The 18910-nt window shown below is 45.9% G+C and overlaps 3 protein-coding genes across 3 annotated transcripts; all 3 read right to left on the bottom strand.

Moving 5' to 3' along the window:
• Positions 1 to 1546: 1546 nt before the first annotated feature.
• foxk2b (forkhead box K2b) lies at positions 1547 to 10479 on the bottom strand. The gene is made up of 9 exons (XM_019889803.1): positions 9778 to 10479; positions 6716 to 6910; positions 6339 to 6492; positions 5732 to 5878; positions 5463 to 5656; positions 3732 to 3934; positions 3374 to 3631; positions 1951 to 2121; positions 1547 to 1849 (listed from the first exon to the last, which is right to left on the bottom strand). The coding sequence occupies exons 1-9, from the start codon at positions 10065 to 10067 to the stop codon at positions 1671 to 1673; spliced, it is 1791 nt and encodes a 596-aa protein (XP_019745362.1). The 5' UTR covers positions 10068 to 10479; the 3' UTR covers positions 1547 to 1670.
• Positions 10480 to 12748: 2269 nt separating this feature from the next.
• On the bottom strand, positions 12749 to 16879 carry tmem238l (transmembrane protein 238 like). Its single transcript, XM_019889909.1, has 2 exons — positions 15900 to 16879; positions 12749 to 14226 (listed from the first exon to the last, which is right to left on the bottom strand). The coding sequence occupies exon 1, from the start codon at positions 16634 to 16636 to the stop codon at positions 15929 to 15931; it is 708 nt and encodes a 235-aa protein (XP_019745468.1). The 5' UTR covers positions 16637 to 16879; the 3' UTR covers positions 12749 to 14226; positions 15900 to 15928.
• Positions 16880 to 17108: 229 nt separating this feature from the next.
• On the bottom strand, positions 17109 to 18142 carry pirt (phosphoinositide interacting regulator of transient receptor potential channels). The gene has a single exon (XM_019889910.1). The coding sequence runs from the start codon at positions 18135 to 18137 to the stop codon at positions 17718 to 17720; it is 420 nt and encodes a 139-aa protein (XP_019745469.1). The 5' UTR covers positions 18138 to 18142; the 3' UTR covers positions 17109 to 17717.
• Between the last annotated feature and the right edge of the window lie 768 nt (positions 18143 to 18910).

Raw genomic sequence — 18910 nt, 5'->3', positions numbered from 1 at the left:
TGGTGGAGGGGGGGGGGGCTCCGTTCTGCTGAGGTAGATGCGACAGAGGGGTGGCGCTAAAGGCGGATGTAAGGCGGTCGTGTTTGGCCTGTCCGTTCGACACCGTTTTTTTCCTCCTTTTCACTCTTCGCTTCTCTTTTGGCACCTCAGGCGAGACAAGCAGGGTTGTGAAATTCCCAGAATTTTTTTTAAACCTTTCCCGGGAATTAACAGGAAGTGAAATTTCCAAGGATGTCCACTTGTAAGCGTTTCTGTGACTCCTCCAGTCGGAACCTGCTGACGACACGCCAAGCTCCTTGGCCGTCTCAGAACATCCTGTTTGAAGTGTCGCCACGGTAACCGGAAGTTTTTTAAGGGGAGCTGCCAATGAGCTTTTCCTCTCGCGTCGTCAGCAACACAGAGACTGGAAGCGTCACACACAAAGGCATTCAAGTGGACGTCTATCGGAAATGGACCGGTCCATTTCAGGAACAAAACACCTGTTGTGAACTCAGAATAGCTGCAAAAGCTCATATAAAGTTGACCCGGGACCGTGATCCACTACATATTCGCCGTTGCCATTTCGTACATTCTTTGAGGGAACCTTATTCCCAGAAGCCCTTGCATATTTGCTTTTTTTGTCTTTTTTTTTTTTTTTTTAACCCGATCCCACACATATTGCCCATGGGGGACTTTTCCCCCTTTCTGCATGACAATTGTAATGAATGTCAATTATTGGAGAACTTTTTCTCTTTGCAAGGCAAGGGTCCACAGTCCTGCCTTTTTGGTTCATCCTAAAATTTCCCCATTAGAAAATTCTAATTTTTTGTTGGTTGTGTAACTCAGGGAAAATGTATTCTGAGCATAGTTCAGACTACAACAAGCAGAAAGTATGGTGATACCATATCTTATCCGACCAGTTTTTATACTTACGAGCTGTCACATGGTGGATTTTTTAAATTAAAATTTCAAAAAGTGACCCTCCATTATTCTCTGAAATTTTTTTCCCCAAAGGTAAAAGTGTTGTTTTAGCACCATCTCGGTGCAACACAACTATGTTGAAGTGAGTTGAAGGGCTCCACTTAGTGCCTCTATAGGCGAGTATCTCGATTTTTTAGGGGGTGAATGACTCATCGGTTTTGAAAATGGTTACAGCAGGGCTTGCTTACTATTATGATGCCCTCACGTAAGCAAGGAGAGCGACGGATCTTGAATGGGTATGTGACAAAACAAAATGTTTATATTTATGTTTGAATGTGATGGCTTACCAATGAAACGATCATCAATTCTCAGTTAATTCCCGTGAAAACTTCACAATTCTGAATATTTCCCAAAGATGAACTTTCCATGGAAACGTCCCCAAACTTTCCAGAAATGTACTGAAAAGTGTCCGGATTGTATCGAAAAATTCCCAGAAAATGACTGAAAATTTCTCAGAAATGTTAAAAAAAAAAAAAAAAAAAAAAAAAAAAAAAAAAAAAAAAAAGTACCCACAAGAATTGCAGAAATGTACCCGGAATTTTCGTAGACATAACCGAAATTTCCCGGAAATTTTCCGAAACTCTACCTGAAATTTCCTCCTTTTTTTGGGGAGCCCTCGAGACAAGTAAAAGAAAGGACAGGTGAGGGTGGTGATGGTGGACGCTCCCTCGGTGCTGGGTGGGGGGTGTGGCATGTATCCGTTGAGGAGCTTAGTTGTTACCGTTGTCCGCCGGCCTGGCCTCATCCTCCGTTTTGGCCCGTTTGGCGTCAGGCGGCGCACCGCCGCCGCCCGCCTGCTGGTCGCTGCTCTGCCGCTTGATGGTGGGCAGTGACGCCGAGGCGGAGGCGTGGTCAGCGAGCAGGTGAAGCGGGTTCGCCACGGACGGACCTGAAGAGCGACAGACCGGCGTTTAGTCCGATTGTGTCAGTAACGTCGAGGGTCGTTTATCGTGGGAGGCGCTGCATAGGTAGATGCGCGCGCGTTCTGACCGCTGCTCTGTATGGCGGTGGTGATGCTGTGGTTTCCGTTCTGCGTGATCGTCTTGACTGGCAGCTGGTGTTGACCCAGGATAGCGACGGTCTGCACGGGCCCGGACACCGCCGAAGTCTGGATGATGCGACCCACCGCACCCGTGACACTGGGCACCGCCTCCACTTTCACTGAGGGAACACGGAAACACACACGTTTAAAAAAAAAAAGGGAGTGGAGGGGCGCTGTTGATTGGTCACAGAAAAACCAAAGTTGAAGAGCTGACACGTGACTAAAATTCTGTTCCAATAGTTGAAGCGTTGTAATGTTGAACGTGAGACTGGTTGGAATAGTTTGAATTGTGCAATGGTTTGAATTTGAGAATTTTACTGTGAAAAGCTGGAATGTGGCGAAGGAGGGAATTATCAGAATGTGGAGCAGAACCTTCTGAGTTTGGAATAGGAAAGATGGGGATTTTTTTTTTTTTAGCTCATGCATTCTCAGCATCATGTTACTTTTTTTTTTTTTCTAATAATCCACCTGTTTAGTGTCAGCTAAGCGTTAACTTGCATACGGGGTATTTTTTTCATGCATTTGAATTAGGAGGCCCTCATACGATTGCCCACTCAGTATCAATCTTGAAAAGGATTGTCATGAGTTGCAATCGCCAGCCCATGTCGCGGCAAGTTGATTTCAACCATCATACACCACGAGATAAAAGAACACAGACAAGACTAAAATGTAACCCCCCCCCCCAAAAAACAAAAAAAACAAACATGTAGCGATTAAAAATGAAAGTAAAGCTTTATAAAATGATTAAATAGGAGCTAACGGCAAACCTTTAACCATAGTCAACGACTTCAGATTTGTGTGCGTCAGATCGGGATGATCTCGCAAAAATCAGACAACAGAGTTGAAGGAAGCAACTTTACTTTTCATCAACTATATGCGACAGATAAACAATAGTCGCAAGTATTTGTACCGGAATGCTTCACGTTCATTTGGATGCCACCATTCCGTCCTGGGCTGGCACGGAATGGTGGTTAGAAGTTGGTCCTTAGAAGTAAGGACCAGCCGCCACTGGCAGCGACTCGACTGGGCTTGCTCGATTTTGGGGAATGAGCGTGAAAACTGAAGGTTCGAGACTTACAGCGTTAATTTCGTGGACTAAAAATTTTCATCATTCACTTCGTCACAAATATTTTTTTTTTCCGGATGAAAAAATATACATGTAAGTCATTCCTTAATGTGATAACGATAATGAGAAAGATTCGAGGGTGAGAGTGCAAGATAATATCCATAGCTGGTAGAAAGTAACGAGAGGATTTGTGGCCCGTTTCACGTTCCACGATGACGAGAAAAAAATAAATAAAACGAAGTGTAAAGAATGTGGAACAGTCACGCACGGGAAGAATGCTACCATTTGACACCACACTGACCCACCTTTGCTATCAGCTCGCTCTCCGTTCTCCTGCATCTGCAGTTCGCTCTTGCTGATGACGACGGCGGCGGCCGGCTGCGTGATGACGGCGGCGGCGCCAGCGGGGATTTGCTGCAGCACGTGGACCGTCTGGACTGTCTGGACAGGCTGGGAGGAGCTGGTGCTGACCGGCGACGCCATGGTGTAGGTGACCGGCTTGATGCTTTGAGGTAGCTGACCCTGCAGCGCGATCAGCACCGGCTGGTTGCCGACTGGAGAGCCTGGAACGGCATCGGATTACATACCGCCCCATCCATCAATTGTATCCATCTGTCCGCCATCGAGCGACAGCCACAATTGGAGGACAAAGCCGAAACCAACCTGGTGTGTTCTGTGCAAAGTGAGCTTCTTGGATGACGGCCAGTTTGGGTTGGACCACTGTGGTGGGGGCAGCGGGGGCTACGGAGGTGGTGTCTATCTCCATGGGGACCGGGGAGCCCTCTCGGGACAAGCTGTCAGGGGTCTGCACGCCGCTGGAGTGAGCCGACAGCACCCCCGAGTGGTTGGGGGAAGCTGGGGCGCTCCTGCGGGGACAAGGAACATCCACCAAATGTTCCAAGACATTTCACACATTCTTCAACGCACTTCCGGTATCCCTCGATAGCAGGGGTGCCCATTAAGTCGATCGCGATCGACAGGTAGATCGCCGACTGGTCCCAAGTCGATCGCGAGGGGTATTGAGGAGAAAATAAACAAACAACCATTTGTGTGTCTTTGTGCATGTTCATACCGTATTGGCCCGAATATAAGACGATCCCCTCTTTTTCAAGACTCAAGTTTGAAAAAAGACTTTTTGAACACCAAATTAATTTTTATACAGAAAATAATGATTCTAACAATATATTTGAGAGAAAAAGCATGTTATTTTGCCTCATTCAAATCTAAAGTGCAATCACATTCGTAAATGAATGGCTTCTGGTTTTTGTAATGTAAATTTCATCATAACTTCTCCTCAGCTGCTGGTTAACCTGGCCGATCTTCGACCCACTTTTCTCCAGATTGTCGCTACGTTTCTCCATTTTCTGTTATCTCTTCTATTATTTTCTTCTCTTTTCATTCTTACCGCTATTTTTTATTTTTCTTCTTCGTGCTACCACTATTTTTATTTTTCGTGGTAGGAGTTCACGTTGGCCTGGGGAGTCAAGTTCAGCATTCGCTTCAATGATATCTGGCGCCATCTAGTGTCGTGAATGGATATAATGTCTAGACCCCGAATATAAGACCCCCACTTTTTTTTATTTCAATGGAAAAAAACACCGTCTTATATTCAGGCCAATACGGTAATATATTTTTTGGTGTTAATGCACACTGCACGCTAATCATCCTATCAGTCTCGTTTTCACAAAAAGTATTAAAAAAATAAAATAAAATAAAGCAGGTAAATTTTTAACCTACGGTGGCGCGTGACCTGCGACACCGGAAGTTGTTAGCGCTCAGCAGTCTGCAATTGCAGCTTGTGATCAGAGCCGTTGCGCGATATCTTTTATCGTTATCATTATTCTTATTCAAAGTTTGTTTCGTGTACAATTCACTGAGGGCACGGGCAAAGAATAGGAATTTAGAGGGCCGAGGGTACGTGTGAGCTACGATAGTTAACACGCTGCAAAAATGCGTCGCATGCCTCCGTATCAGGATGTTGCTCATCATGTCGTGCGTGCGTGTCTATGTTCGTGCGCGGCAACGGGTCGATCGCGGGTGGTTGCTTGTTTGAAAAGTCGATCTTTGGTCCAAAAAGTTTGGGCACCCCTGTTCTATAGCGTGAGCATTTTGCTGATTCACCAGTGAACAGTTGGAGGCAACACAACTGTAAGGTCATCGAGAACTAAATTTCGCAAAATCCACCACCTGTGGTACAGGGTGTTTTGCTGATGTTGTTTGCGGCAAAATCTCAAGGTTGCACACGTTTGCGTTATCGTGTCTTCAACAGTCATTTAGATGTACATGAGGTCACGTAAAATGACTTTTGATGCATTGCCGCATCGGGTGCACCCGATTGGCGTTTCTTTCGTCAATTCAGCTGTCGCCAAGTGATCAGGTGAGTGCCGGGCTCACCTGGAGGAGAGGGGCCCGTGCGGCGTCCTGAAGCAGGGGACGCCGCGGGGCCGTCGTTTCCTGAAGGCCTGGTCAATGAGCTTGCCCTCGGACGACGGGTCTATCCTCCAGAAGGAACCTTTGCCGGGCTCCTCCTGCGAGCGCGCCACCTTGATGAAGTAGCGGTTCAGCGACAGGTTGTGGCGGATGGAGTTCTGCGGCAGGAAGCAAACGAGGAATATGAGCGGGGCCCCGTTGCTCCCGGCGGCGCGAGCGTCAATCAAAGTGACCTGCCAGCCCTTGTCGGCGGTTCTGTAGTAGGGGTAGTTCTTGGTGATGTGATTGTAGATGCCGTTGAGCGTCAGCTGCTTGTCCGGGGCCAGCGTGATGGCCTGAACGATCAGCTGAGCGTACGAATAAGGCGGCTTGGAGTCGTCCTGACCAAAAACAACCACTTCAACTTCAGCGGATATTCACAGCCACAGTCGAGTCAACTTCATTCATTTCGGCTCCTCAAAACTTTTGAATAAGCCTGGCCGACCGCTCAATAATTCTGTCGATGTTGCACGGCATGTCGTTCGCCGACAAAAAAAAAAAAAAAAAAAAAATCATTTCAAACACATCTTTCCAATATTACCCTTCAATATAAATGGGTAAGAGATGATTAAATAAAATTAACAACACATCCTTGACACCAATTCCCACTTTATTTGGCAGGGCTTCGGTGCCATTTTGTGGCACAAAAATGCACAAATAGGGATACATTAAAAAAAACAAAAAAAAAAACAGAGGATAGATTCCACTGGAAACAAACCACCAAATGGCAAATTTGTGAAAGCGTGAAGTTGAATCATTTCACCGCACTTGTTTTCCACGTGGTGCACTTGGGACTCTCACCTTGGGACTGTCTTCGCCCGAAGCGTCCTTATCGTTTTCAGGCTGGGAGTTCTCGTTGAGCAGCTGCAGCTCGGCCGAGCTCACCATGCGCCCCCCCATGCGGTACCCCGACGAGCCGGCCCCCCGAGGGCTGGACGGGCACGAGTTGGCGGCGCTGAAGACCGAGATGGCACAAGAGATACAACGACACATCGGCGTCAAGGTCGGAGAAGCGCCAGAGTCGGCGTGAAGGTCAGCGGACGCGCAGCAAGGTCAGATCGGGCATTTCAAGGACCGGGCATTCAGCCGCGCTTTAAATAGCTGTCGAGGTGACATGATGCGATGCGACGGATGCGCGCTGCATGTCGGCGGTTGCGACGAGGCTCGGAGCAGGTTACCTGATGGTTCCGGTGGGCGAGGGGAGCGGACTCATGAGGTGGGCGAGGTTGTCGGGAATGTTGATGGTGAGCGGCGCAAAGTGAGGCTGCGCCGGTTTGACGGGAGACTCGGGGGCTTCGCGCCTCGTCTTCCTGCCGCTGGACAAAGCCGTGAAGGTGATCTTGATGTTGGTGCTGGGGAACCTGAACGTGCACCTGAATGGACGGCAAAGGAACTCATTTTTTCCCAATTATACCATCAATTAAAAAAAAAAAAAAAAAAAAAAAGGAATTAGCAACACTAATACCAATACAAAATATGCATGTGAGGTCCAGGTTTTATTGATGTCTGCTTCCTCACACACGTGCGATTTTGAACATACGTGGCATTAAAAGGGCGAGGCCTCACCTAGTGAGTGCCGTGTGCGCCATTAGATTGTAGTTGGCGACCGTAAGCGGAGGTTGCTCACCTTTGAGCGCCACGACACTCACTCGCGGCGCGAGGCAAAATGAAATTCGCTAAGAGGTGTTTATGTTACCTTGTGTCAACTATGTAAGCCAGTCAACATCTTTTAAGTGTAAAACGATCCTGAATTTTGAACACTGTCTTTGACACGCCTTTCCTCCTGGAACGGCGCCAGCACGGCAACTTGTTTCTACACGGAGCGGCGCATGGCTCTGCAGCAACATGAGGCCGCGTGGAAAAACGTCAACGTGAAGATTCCGAGGCGGACATTGTGCACCAACTTTTACTTGTCGTCTAATCATTCCAAAAAGAGTTACACCACAAATTCTGTGTTTCTGGAAAGCAATCGCACCTCACCGGTGACTCCATGCCAACACAGAGGAGGAGCACGTGTCGCAAATGGGAATTATTCACACCAATATTTGTTCAGAGCTATTTTTTTTAAGCGCCAAGTGTTACATTTTGAGTCCATTTCTCTCAGGGAAAAAACAAACTTGACGTATTTTTATTTGATCGAAGGTGCCGCGTTCTCTTTAGTCTATGGTGGGGAGGTTTGGTATTTACTCTCCTTTTTTAATGAGAGTTGTGATGACATCATCCTCAAATTACAAGACGGAAGACACGTCCACGTGTCCTAAGAATCCTCAAATACCAAACACGAGTCCCTTCATCTGCACAGGGCCAACCAAGGACAAGACTCCTCTTTTTTTTTCTTTTCAAACGCAGAACTGTTGCAAATGCTCCGTTTACATCTCCAACTTTTGGCGTGAGCGTCGGCCCGGTGGCGGAATGTCAACAAACGAGGGCGGGAGAGGGAATGAGGTGGGAATGTGCGGGGGTGGGACATGAACGCAGGTGTTGACATCAGCACCGAGGAATCCGGGCAACACGCAGGGAGGAGGTTTGTTGCTGTACGTAGTTGCCCATATGGATGCGCGATCATGTCATCAATGTGCGACATACACTTTGCTTTGGAGGCATTCACACATAGCGAGTCAAGACGAGATAGACAAGAAACGAGGCCATTCAAGTCTCGAAACGTTGGGCAGTTTTCATGCAGACAAATTGAAAACTGTGGCCCGACTTCTTACAACAAAATGTGACCTTTTCACCATATTAGGGGGAAAAAAATGGAAACACATTTTCCACACGATTGGATTGAGGATGCTAATTAACACAAATGGAGTCTTGGCACAAAATGATCCCGTCCAGTTAACACGAACAAACAAACAACACACTGAAATAGTTTCAAAGGATTGCAAAAGGTTTCCTAAGAAAATATTGCTTAATGTGTCGGTGGCAATCTTAATCTGAACAGTACTCCAGGCCTTCATTTTGGGGGGGGGGAAGTAACTAAAACGAACGAGATTCTAGCAGATGTTTGATGACGAAATATAAAATACAAGGAGAACAAAAGGCACCTCTCATTCAAAAAAAAAAAAAAAAATCTGCCTTGGACTAAAGACTTTCAGTTCTCAATCATGCGGAGACTTTGAATGGTGTCAAAACATGATTCTTGAATGCCTTTCTGTTCACGTTTCCATGAAACACATCACCAAAACAGTAAATATGACTTTTACTAAACCGACTTAGTTGTGTTATTGTTTAAAGCAACCTACATCCAAGTAAGAGTTCTCAAGTGCAAACCAGGAAAATGGCATTGATTTGGGGCACGTTTTATATTTTGCACAATGACTCACATGAATTTCAAACCCATCGTAATCGAGAAACTAATCGGGCCAGTGACAAAAGCTTGCTTGTTTGCATTATCAGGAGACCCCAACGACCAGAGATGTAATTCTTTGCGTGTTTCAACATACTCGGCCGCTCAAGCTGATTTGAACGTTATGTTGAAGACTTTAGTTAGGAAACATCCACCTTCTGCGGGAATTTAGAGCTCAACGTAATCTCGAAGCGAAAGAGGCCAAAGAAACAGTGACAAAAGCTGCTTCGTCTGCTTTGCAAAGTGAAGATTAAAATGAATAGAATAATAATAATAATAACAATAATAAAAGAACAACACAAGCCGGTGGCTAATCCCAGCAAAAAGGGTTCTGAAAATGGATGGCTCGGAGTTAAAAGCGTCAAATATGCTATCTTAATAAATACTTGTTCTTACAGTAGAGAGGTCAAAAAAGGAATATGTATGCGTGCGCGTGAGTGAGAGCGCGCGTGCGCGCGACCTGGGGCGGAGACGCTTTCGGTTTGTTTACGTCCAGCGGCTCCATTCACAATACACACCAGCAACCAGCTAATGCTATGCGCAGGCTAGCAGTCTGGTCGACACGTCTGCCTCAATAAGGCCAACACGTCTTTCCGAAATATCATCTTTAGTGGATTAATAGGCACCCGTGTGTCAACATTAGGCCGCGTGAGCTAGGCCGGCCTAGCTCAGCAGCAGCTACGGGCTAACGTGGCTAACAAGAATGTCAACAAAGACGACGGAGGAAGGAGAAGCGTAACGGCTAACAAGCTAAAACACGTGCTGCCCCCCCACCCAAGAAAAAATGAAATAAAAGAGAAAAGCCCCACATCGCGAAGCCTGATTCTTCAGTTTCACGTGCCCAACCAACTTAAAGTCCCATCGTTCCAGGCGGGGGGGTTCGCAAGTACTCACATCGGCGGCAGCTGCAGCGGAGCGGCACCCCGGCGGAGGAACACCCCGTCCACGAAGACCCCGTTCTTGCCTAGGCAGCGCAGGTAGAAGTCTCCTCCTCCGCCTTCGTCGCTGGTCGTGAAGATCTCCAGGTGCCGCCGTGAGATGAAGCTCGAGTGGCCCATACTGACGTCCACGGAGCCCTGCGACGAGTTGCGGCCGATGCTCACCGAGCGCTTCTTCATCACGTATTCGAACTCGCGGCCCTCGAGCCGCGCCACCGGCCCGGATGAGCCGCTCACCGCAGCCATGGTTAACGCGAGGGGCGGCTCGATGAACACGACACGAGTTACGTGGTGGAGGCCGAAACCGAGTCACCTACAAGCGGGGCATCGAATTTAGAAGCGCGATTTGGTGGGGAACGAACATGCGAGGCCGGGCACAGCGGCTCCGACCCACCGCCGAGAGAAAGGCCAGCGCCGAGAAGCGCTACCTAACCAGGGAGGGGTGGGTGCTGAATCCGGGTAGCTTGACGGCGCCGCTGGCCAATCCCGTGCTAGGACATTGATGCAGCGCCGAGAAATCGACCAATCGGAGGAGAGGAGTAATCCGAGGACACGTTCAAGATCGGTTGAAGGGCACGTCTGCACATATGGGAGGACGGAGGAATGGCGAAATACCAACCAGAAAACGTTAAAAAAACAAAACTAAAACCTCAAAATATAAAAACGACAGTATCCATATGTCTCTGCCGGCATCCGTTAAATCAGCAGTTTGTGGGGATTAACAATGTACATAAAGAGAGTTCCTTAAATGAAGGAGATGTTTCTGCTCTCTGTACTCGATTTATTTATTTATTTAGGATTTATTTTTCAGAGGAACTTTTACTCCATACTTTAGAAAATGAATATTTGCCTTTCTTTCAAACGAGCAATGGTGCAAAGTAACCAGAGACAAACAATTTGTTACTGTAATGTCAGTTTGTTTTTTTCCAATATCTGTTTTATACCAATTTATTTCTTGATGACTTTTACTTTTACTCCTTTCAACGCATCTTTGAGTATTACTACAAGTGCTATACATATTTATTTTACAAGTGATGATGAATATTATGTCATTTTAAAACAGTTTATCCGAAAAGGGAAACTTGACCCCCCAAAAAACATTTAAATAGTTTTAGTTTAGTCTAAATGTATCTTTTTTTAATTCATAACTAGGAGGAAAAAGTTATGATTTGATGAGAAAAGTTGGCTTTTGAAGAGAAAAGTTGCGGGGGGGGAATCATAATTTCCTGAGAATGTATGAATAAATGCGTGTGGTGCGGGGTTGACAATACATTTTTAATGTTACATTAATGTTTATGTTAATAAAACAAACTTATTTGTGTCAAAAATATTCTCATAAAAAATATTTTAACATAATTATCTGCCAAATGGATGGCTGTCAGTATCTGTCAATGCAGAAAATTGGCTGGTAACCTCCAATAGCCACTAGAGAGCACCACACACTCTCTTCATGCTACAGTATTTGGGGTGACGTCATGATGCCAGTTGTAATGTTACCAACCGGGGAAGAAAAACATTATTTCCTCCTGAGAATTTTTTTTTCATATTCATCTTCTTCTACTCTCGTGAACATGTTTTTTTTAAATCGGTAATTCTCTGAAAGTGTCCATAATAATAATAACTTGAGTTGTAATATTTTAATGTACAGTACTTATATAATTTTAAAATATTAAAAATACAAGTAAAAAAAATAAAATTTCTACCTAATTTGAATTGGTAATACATTTTGAATTTTTTAAAATAATTTGTATATACACACACTATCTATCTATCTATCTATCTATCTATCTATCTATCTATCTATCTATCTATCTATCTATCTATCTATCTATCTATCTATCTATCTATCTATCTATCTGTCTAATAAATTTGTCTATGACAGTGTGGAATTGAATGTGGCCAAAGCTTAAGCACATTTGCCGTGAAGTCATATTCCCATTATTTCACACTATCAACTGGTCTCGTCCAGGCTGTAAAAGTAAATCATCAGCGACCTCTGGGTGATCTTTCACCTGCTGCTGTCGCTGCTTTAAAAGCAGACAACGACCTCGTCTCTGTTAGACTCGCTAGTGTTTCATCTGTTTTGTTTTGTTGCTTGTCTGGTGACAGCACACTTAGCATTAGTGCTAATGAACGTCACTAAGCTCTCACAAACCTCTCCATCTATCATCATCATCATCATCATCATCATCATCTGAAACATGAGGAAGACGAGGATGATCGGCACCATGGCAACCCTTCAGGCCTACAAACACAACAGAGGAAGGGAGGGCATGTTGGGAGTCCCTCAGGGATGACATGCGAGCAGTGGTTTGATCAGAGCGAGAGATCCATTACTCGTCCGCTTCCTCTCCAAATGGAGGCCATTAAAAATGCTCGTCATGTCTGGGAGAAGTCCAGGCGCCTCACGTGTCTGTTGAGGCGTGGCCGAGGCATGTTGCTTTCATTGTCTTCTTGGTCAGCGGCTTCAAGTCAACACGTGTTCAGCAAGTTGTCACCGAGGGCCGGTTGACCACAGGTGATCCATTTCACATTATGACATGTTAAGTTGGACTTCTGCATTGAGCAACAAAAACAAAATAAAAACACAAGCTAGTAAAATTGGAAAGCCTTGCATTATGATGCCACGGCACTTGGAGTACATATGAATGATATAGACGTTGGAATATCGCGATGTGGTCAGTGTGGGGTAGAATCATTTTAGCACTTGAACCTCAAATGTGATTTTAGTTAAGAGGTGTGTTGGTGTTTCCTCTTTCCGGGGCGAGTGGATGCTCCTCCCGTAAAAAGCCTGCACTGCTGGTTTGACTAGTTTTGACACCACAAACGAGTGACAATTCCAGAGTGACTTCAAATGGAAAGCATGTAAATACTAACACATGACGTTCTCATTTTATCATCCACAAAATCAAATCAAGTGTGCTAACTTCATGTTTGTTACTCCATGGATTTGAGTTTTTTTTTAAATTTTGGGGCAGAAAATAGGGACCAAAATAGCAAATTTTCATAAATTTTGGCTTGTGAATTCTTCGGTGTTAAAAATATATGCGGCAAACAAAGACTCACAGGGGCCGGTGACGCGTCAGCATTTGAGGATGTCACTAGACAGGACCTTCGGCCGACTGGCAGGCTTGTTTGACACACCAACAAAATGAAGCCAGAACGAAAAGACCAAAAAGAAAAATAAGAGGATGAAATGAAAAACTGATAGTGCTAAGGTCTAGAAAAGTAGTCATGGCACTGTCCCAGGCCCACTAAGCATCAAAAATATTTACGAAGCTCACGTGAACATGACAATTTGACTCAGCATATTTTTTTTTTTTTGTTTAGCAAATTGTCATTTGGGGAAATCTTGTGACATTGCTACTGACATTAGTTCATAAATGAGATGACGCGACACTATGTGCTTTCCATTCCTTTTGTTTTTTACTTTTTTTTTTACACACTTCTTTATACAATCCATGTGACGTTTTTTTTCAGTATCGATAGTCATGTTGTTTGTCACTTTACATCACTGAATCAAAAAAAAAAAGGTCCCTGAGGGCTTGACAGGTTCACAGTTGAAATAAAGCAACTTGGCAAAAAGCGGTCTCAGCCCCATATCTGGGCTAGGGAAAAATTCATGAGAAAACTCATCACGGTGGGTGGTGGGGTGGGGTGGGGGATGCAAGACAACTTGCGAACGGATGACAGACGGGTGGCTCTCCCTTCCTTCACTAACTAACGTCAAAGATTATCAAGATATCGAGAAATGTTCCAGCTCACAAGTCAAGTGTGATCAACGTCAACGGGGACATCCGTCAAAAATGTTCCTTCAAGTTCAAGTTTTGGAACCTTCTCCATCTTTTCATTGGATCCCTCCTCGCCCGTTTTTTTTTCCTGTCCCGTGGATGTTGAGAATGAAATCCTTACATGACGAAGCTTCCAGCTCACTCGTTGTCAGAATGAAGCCAGGAAACTGCGTCTGGATCTTGTCTTCTGGTCCAGATGGTTCAGGACAGGTCACGGTTGCTTTTGGGCAAGTCCAGCTCCTCCTCGGGCACCAGCAGGCCGCCCATGTACCAGAAGATCCACAGGAAGATGCTCAAGAAGATCAGCAAGGGTCCCGAAAAGACAAAAAAGTCCCAGTACCTCAATGAGGCAAAGATGCCCACCAGGAAAAGCAGTAAGCCCACCACATCCAGGATCACGGCCACAGCCAGGAAGAAGATCGTGCATCTGTTGGGCTCCATGGGCGGACTGAGACGAGCGGACGTCGACTGAGCTGATTTGGACGCCGGCGGCTCTCCTCAGACGACTCCTGAGCAATTGTGGAGCGGAAAGGCTGGTTCATGAAGAAGTCCATCTTCATTCCTGTGCTGGGCTGACTTGTTGGACTGCTTTCTGATGCCTTTCTGCTTTTGGACTGCATGACAATCGCAACATCAATCAACATCAAGTCAGTCAACATGCTAACACCCTTCAAAAAGGATTACAGTCATTCTCCCTGCATTGCAAGAGTTATTCCAAGGGCACCACCGCAATAAGCCACAATAAAGGATACCCGTTACACTCTAGGCATGGTTTTACAATGAGAGCACTACCAATTCGTTTTAAGGTCACACTGTTAAAACAATAAACACATATACGTAGATTGTGACAGAGCAAGAGCAATGGACAAAAATATCATACAGTGTGACCGTATACTGATTCCTCTATGTCAGGGATGGGCAACTTTTTTTTTGGGGGGACATTTTCTAGAATTATTCCCAAAAGGTTTTCCATTAAAAATGGGAGGGAAATGGGAGAAAAGTCCAAAATCTGATGAATAAATGTGCAAATATGCCAATCCACGTGTACCAAACTGCGACTATGGTCGACTGTAGTTTTAAGCTGTAATATCATCAATCACCACTAGATGGTAGATGTTTCTCAGTTGTACTTCCACTAGGTCTTCTACTGCCGTACACTACAATGTGAGCAGACTGAATAATTCTTGCACTAAATATTGGCTTCTTGTTCAGCAGTTTTGTGCCGTCGTTGAATGGTAAATTTTATACAAGAGTCCTTTGCACTGAGGGAAAAAAATACAGTACATAGTTATTTTGCTGTTGATTTAGGATAGTGGATCTACTATACATGTGATGAGAAATGTATTTTCAAAAATGAAATGTACTTAAGGATGTATTATGTCCTACATCTGGTTAAGATGTGAGTGGTCTTATGTGGCGCCCCCAGAAGCACTGATGAAAAACTGTGGCCCCCCTCCAGAAATTAACTTGCCCAACCCTGCTTTGTGTTTTACAATAGTTTTTTTCCCCCAAAATTAGCAAACTTATCATCTGTGGCGTTCATTTCAGCTTTTAAAAAAATCGCACTGTATTGTAAACAAACAACAACAGCAAAAAAAAAAAAAAAAAAAAAAAAAAAATCAAACAAAAAGAAAATGTTAAAATGTTGGACGTGTGCCTTAATGGGGCGTGGCCTAGCGAATTATGTCAGGAGATAGAGTTCGATTGGCTGGTTAGCCTGCATGCGAGCATCTGGGCGTGAGTTGTGGTCTACAGCAGCTTCCTTGCGTGTGTTTTCATTTTTAATTCGTGTTTGTCCTGCTCCAAAAAGGCAAAAAGTGCATCGGCTACTGCGGCGCAATAAATAAATATTTTTCCAAAAATAAGCAACCGGAAAAACCTTTAAGTCAAGGCACCACTGTCTCACTAATTTTCATGAAAGCCACGCTGCGCGACAGCACTTAAAAGACGACGTGTCTGCGTGTTCGCCGAGGTGACGTCCGGTCACTTTGTGAGAAGCTGCCAATCACTTCCTATTTGTAGTCGACTGTGCTGCTGTGTTGTGCGTGTGCGCCAGGATCCTGGTGTTTGTTGAGTCAACAAAGCCAAACCGGTCGGCCGGCTGTCACATGACCGTGACGGAAATTCAAAGAGCTAACATGACTTGGCTGCTTTCCTGTGTCGGTTGCCATGGCAACTGGAGGTTTCCATCGATAAAGCTTCACAGTTGGTGGCCTTGCTGTCCATAAAGCTGTCACACCTTCTTCATTTTTGTAGTTTTCATTCATGTAAACTTCATGAACGTCACCTTTGTTGTAGTTTTCTTGGTTTTAGGGGTCACAGTTGTTCACCTTCATCTTTGCCGTCATCATCCGTGACCATGTCATATCTTTCCCTGTCGTATCCTTCCTCTTTGTAGTTGTCGTTTTTCTCCCTGTTGTACTTCTCAGAGTTGCCTGCGTCACTGTCGTACCCTTTGTCGTAGTTTTCTTTGCTGTCGTAGATTTCATGGTCGTATCCTTCATTATCGTATCCTTTGTTGTAGTTTTCATCCTGGCTGTAGTTTTCCTGGCGGTACCCTTGAAAGTTGTTGTCGTTTCGGGGCTCCGTTTCGTTGTTGTTGTGGACGGTGGCCTTCCCCCACGTGACGCGGCCGGCCCGGTGGAGACTCGAGCGCCCCGCCACGTCGTCGTCGACTTGCGCGCGCGCGTCCCCGGCCGCCCTCGGGGTCGCCGTCGCCATCTTTCGACTGAGCCTCTCGGACAGCTTGCGGACTAGGCGTGCGGCCAGGCCTTCCGCTCGGGCGTCGCGCGGGTCGCCCGGCGTCACGCGCACGTTGCCCGCGTACCACATGACCCAAAAGGCCAAACTGACGAAGATAACGAGCGCGCCCGTGAAGATGAAGAAGTCGCCGTAGAACTGTCCGTCGGCCGCGCGCACGTCCGCGAATACGCCCACCAGCAGCAACGTCAGGCCGGCGACGTCCAGCGCTAAACCGGCCAACAGGAGCGGCAAACATTTGCCCACTAAACACCTCATGCCCATGCTGACCACCAGGGACGAGAAAGCATCAATAGGCCGCCGAGAAAAAAAAACCAAATAACGGACGACGAGGAGGGAAGCGAAGGAAGGAATAAACAGGAGGAGGAGGATGCTCACCTGCCTCACAGCAGACTCCGCCCACTCGGTCAACAGCCGCAAGGTGTGTCCCGGATGTCAGCTTGTCGAAGGAGGGCGCACACCACACACCTGAACACACACGCTTACACGCGCAAATAGGCCGAGATGATGCAAATCCTGCAGCCTTCTCAAAGCTGCTTTAACAGTCAAAGGTATATTTGGGTTGCATTCAACGTGAAATACAGGAGAACCAATGAACTTTTTGTGATTCGTGGCACGATTGAAAAGTGAACTATAAATTGTGCACATAAGTGCAGCCATCACTTGTGCTACATGTGTCGCTATTCCTTTCGTGTGTGTGTGTGTGTGTGTGTGTGTGTGTGTGTGTGTCTGTGTGTGTGTAATTTGGTCTGGTTTTATGTTGGCAGGGGGGCGCCCACTTGAGTCTCACGAAACGCTTTTGAGAGGAAACGTCAAGCAGCGTTTAATAATTCATACAGTCAATCGCAACGCATTAGTCCCGCCTTCAAGTGCACTTTTCCATCAGAAACATTGTCGAGTATCTCGTTGGGCTCCTTCTGTGGCGTGGCCATAAAATAAAAGGCAGAAGTGGTCGCAAGTCACAGCACAAGCTCACAAAAATGAGCAGCCCCTCTCCCATTTGTGGAAATATTCTTTTCATGGAACAGCATGGAGAAAATGACCCTTTGCTATAATGTCAAGGAGTCAGGATACGTTTACTGTCCACGCAAAGAGAACGCAAACGCACAGCCATAAATGTTTATCCGCCTATAGCAACAAAAGTGAGCCCATCCCAAAGTAAAATTGTCCATAGCGGCTTTTTTCAGCACTCGAGTCATTCAGCAATTTAATGCCCGACATACAAATCCTTACGTAGTATTTAGCGAGTAATCGTTTCAGCCCGAGAGTCTGCTACTCGCTAATTGTTAAGGAGGGGTTTCCAGTGGAGGAACTATAGGTCCACTGTGTCGAAATCCCGATGGAGTCACACGTTGAAGACGGGCTGGCGGTGGAAGGTGAGCGGCTTCTTCAAGGCTCGCCGCCGGTTCTCCCTGGTGATGGGGATGAGCACCACGCCCACCACAAAAACCATCAGGCCGATGGAGAGCAGGGCGGGGCCCAGGATATTGCTAACCTTGCGGCTGTGGCCGGCAAAGTAGAGGCCGCTGATGATGACGCCGCATGCCAGGAAGCCGCCGCCCGTCGACATGAAGTGAATGGGGAACCAGAAGACCTGGCAGCGGTCTGGCGGTGTCTCGGCCGCCGTCCACAGTGAGTCGCTGCGGGACAGGCTAAACACCGTACTCTCCGTGCGGCTGGGCGGCGTCAGATGGTCGCGCGACTGCGACAGCGTGCGCTCACCCAGGGCGATCTTTTCGGGGCTGCCTGCCATCACGTCCTGCATGCGGAGAAAAGAGAATAATGCCAAAACTGATTTTTTTGAATAGTGGGTAACGTGAGGGCTCCCTCTGGTGGTATGTGAAAGAATCACTAAATTCTTTGCCATTTTCAAAGCTGAGTTGGCCATATTTCCAGCCGTATTATCGCATTTTGAGAGATCTTTCAAAAATATTGTGCTCTGGGAAAAAAAATAAGCATTACAGTTACAAAATTACAAAATTAGTCATTACAGTTATGCAAAAGCTGATTTTCACAGACGAGCTTGGCAAGACGTTGAGAAACACACTTGACCGAAATATTGGAAGTGGTAGTACGTAAACATTTGCATTCAAGTTGACGAACGAGTCTACCGTTCGGCACTTTTCATCCTGAGAATGCAACTCGCACTGTGTGACACGAATTCAAATCAAAAGAAACAACCACAGCAGTCATTTAGTTCTTTTAGGATTCAATGAAAATAATGTGAACGTCAATGTAAAAAAAAAAAAAAAAAAAAAAAAAAATGCGGAAAGAAAGCATTCTGCAGTAATTCTTAGGTGCACCGCTAGAGGAAGCTCACGTGGAGCAACTTTGTCAACTCTGCTTCTTATTTCATTTACTCTGTTTGATGGTCTCTCATCTTTTGAGTGACAATATTGTGAAAGTACAGTAAACACACACACAGTCAGAGTTCCGAACTTGCAGATAACACTTTTTCATGGATTATTAAAAATATTTAATACTGATTAATTTCAGGGGGGGGGGGGCAATCTTTTTTTTTCCCGGTTTGGGGGTTAA

The sequence above is a fragment of the Hippocampus comes genome, unplaced genomic scaffold (assembly GCF_001891065.2).
Source record: "Hippocampus comes isolate QL1 unplaced genomic scaffold, H_comes_QL1_v1.1 scaffold326, whole genome shotgun sequence".
Lineage (NCBI taxonomy): Eukaryota > Metazoa > Chordata > Actinopteri > Syngnathiformes > Syngnathidae > Hippocampus > Hippocampus comes.
Note: the sequence above shows the minus strand (reverse complement) of the source record. Positions and strands in the feature narration are given on the sequence as shown.

Coding starts and splice junctions, on each gene's coding strand:
- tmem238l (XM_019889909.1), bottom strand. CDS start 16,636: ATGGGCATGAGGTGTTTAGTGGGCAAATGTTTGCCGCTCCTGTTGGCC.
- pirt (XM_019889910.1), bottom strand. CDS start 18,137: ATGCAGGACGTGATGGCAGGCAGCCCCGAAAAGATCGCCCTGGGTGAG.
- foxk2b (XM_019889803.1), bottom strand. CDS start 10,067: ATGGCTGCGGTGAGCGGCTCATCCGGGCCGGTGGCGCGGCTCGAGGGC. Junction 3,935..5,462: donor CACGGGCCCCTCTCCTCCAG/GTGAGCCCGGCA, acceptor TTGTCCCCGCAG/GAGCGCCCCAGCTTCCCCCA. Junction 3,632..3,731: donor CTTTGCACAGAACACACCAG/GTTGGTTTCGGC, acceptor ATGCCGTTCCAG/GCTCTCCAGTCGGCAACCAG.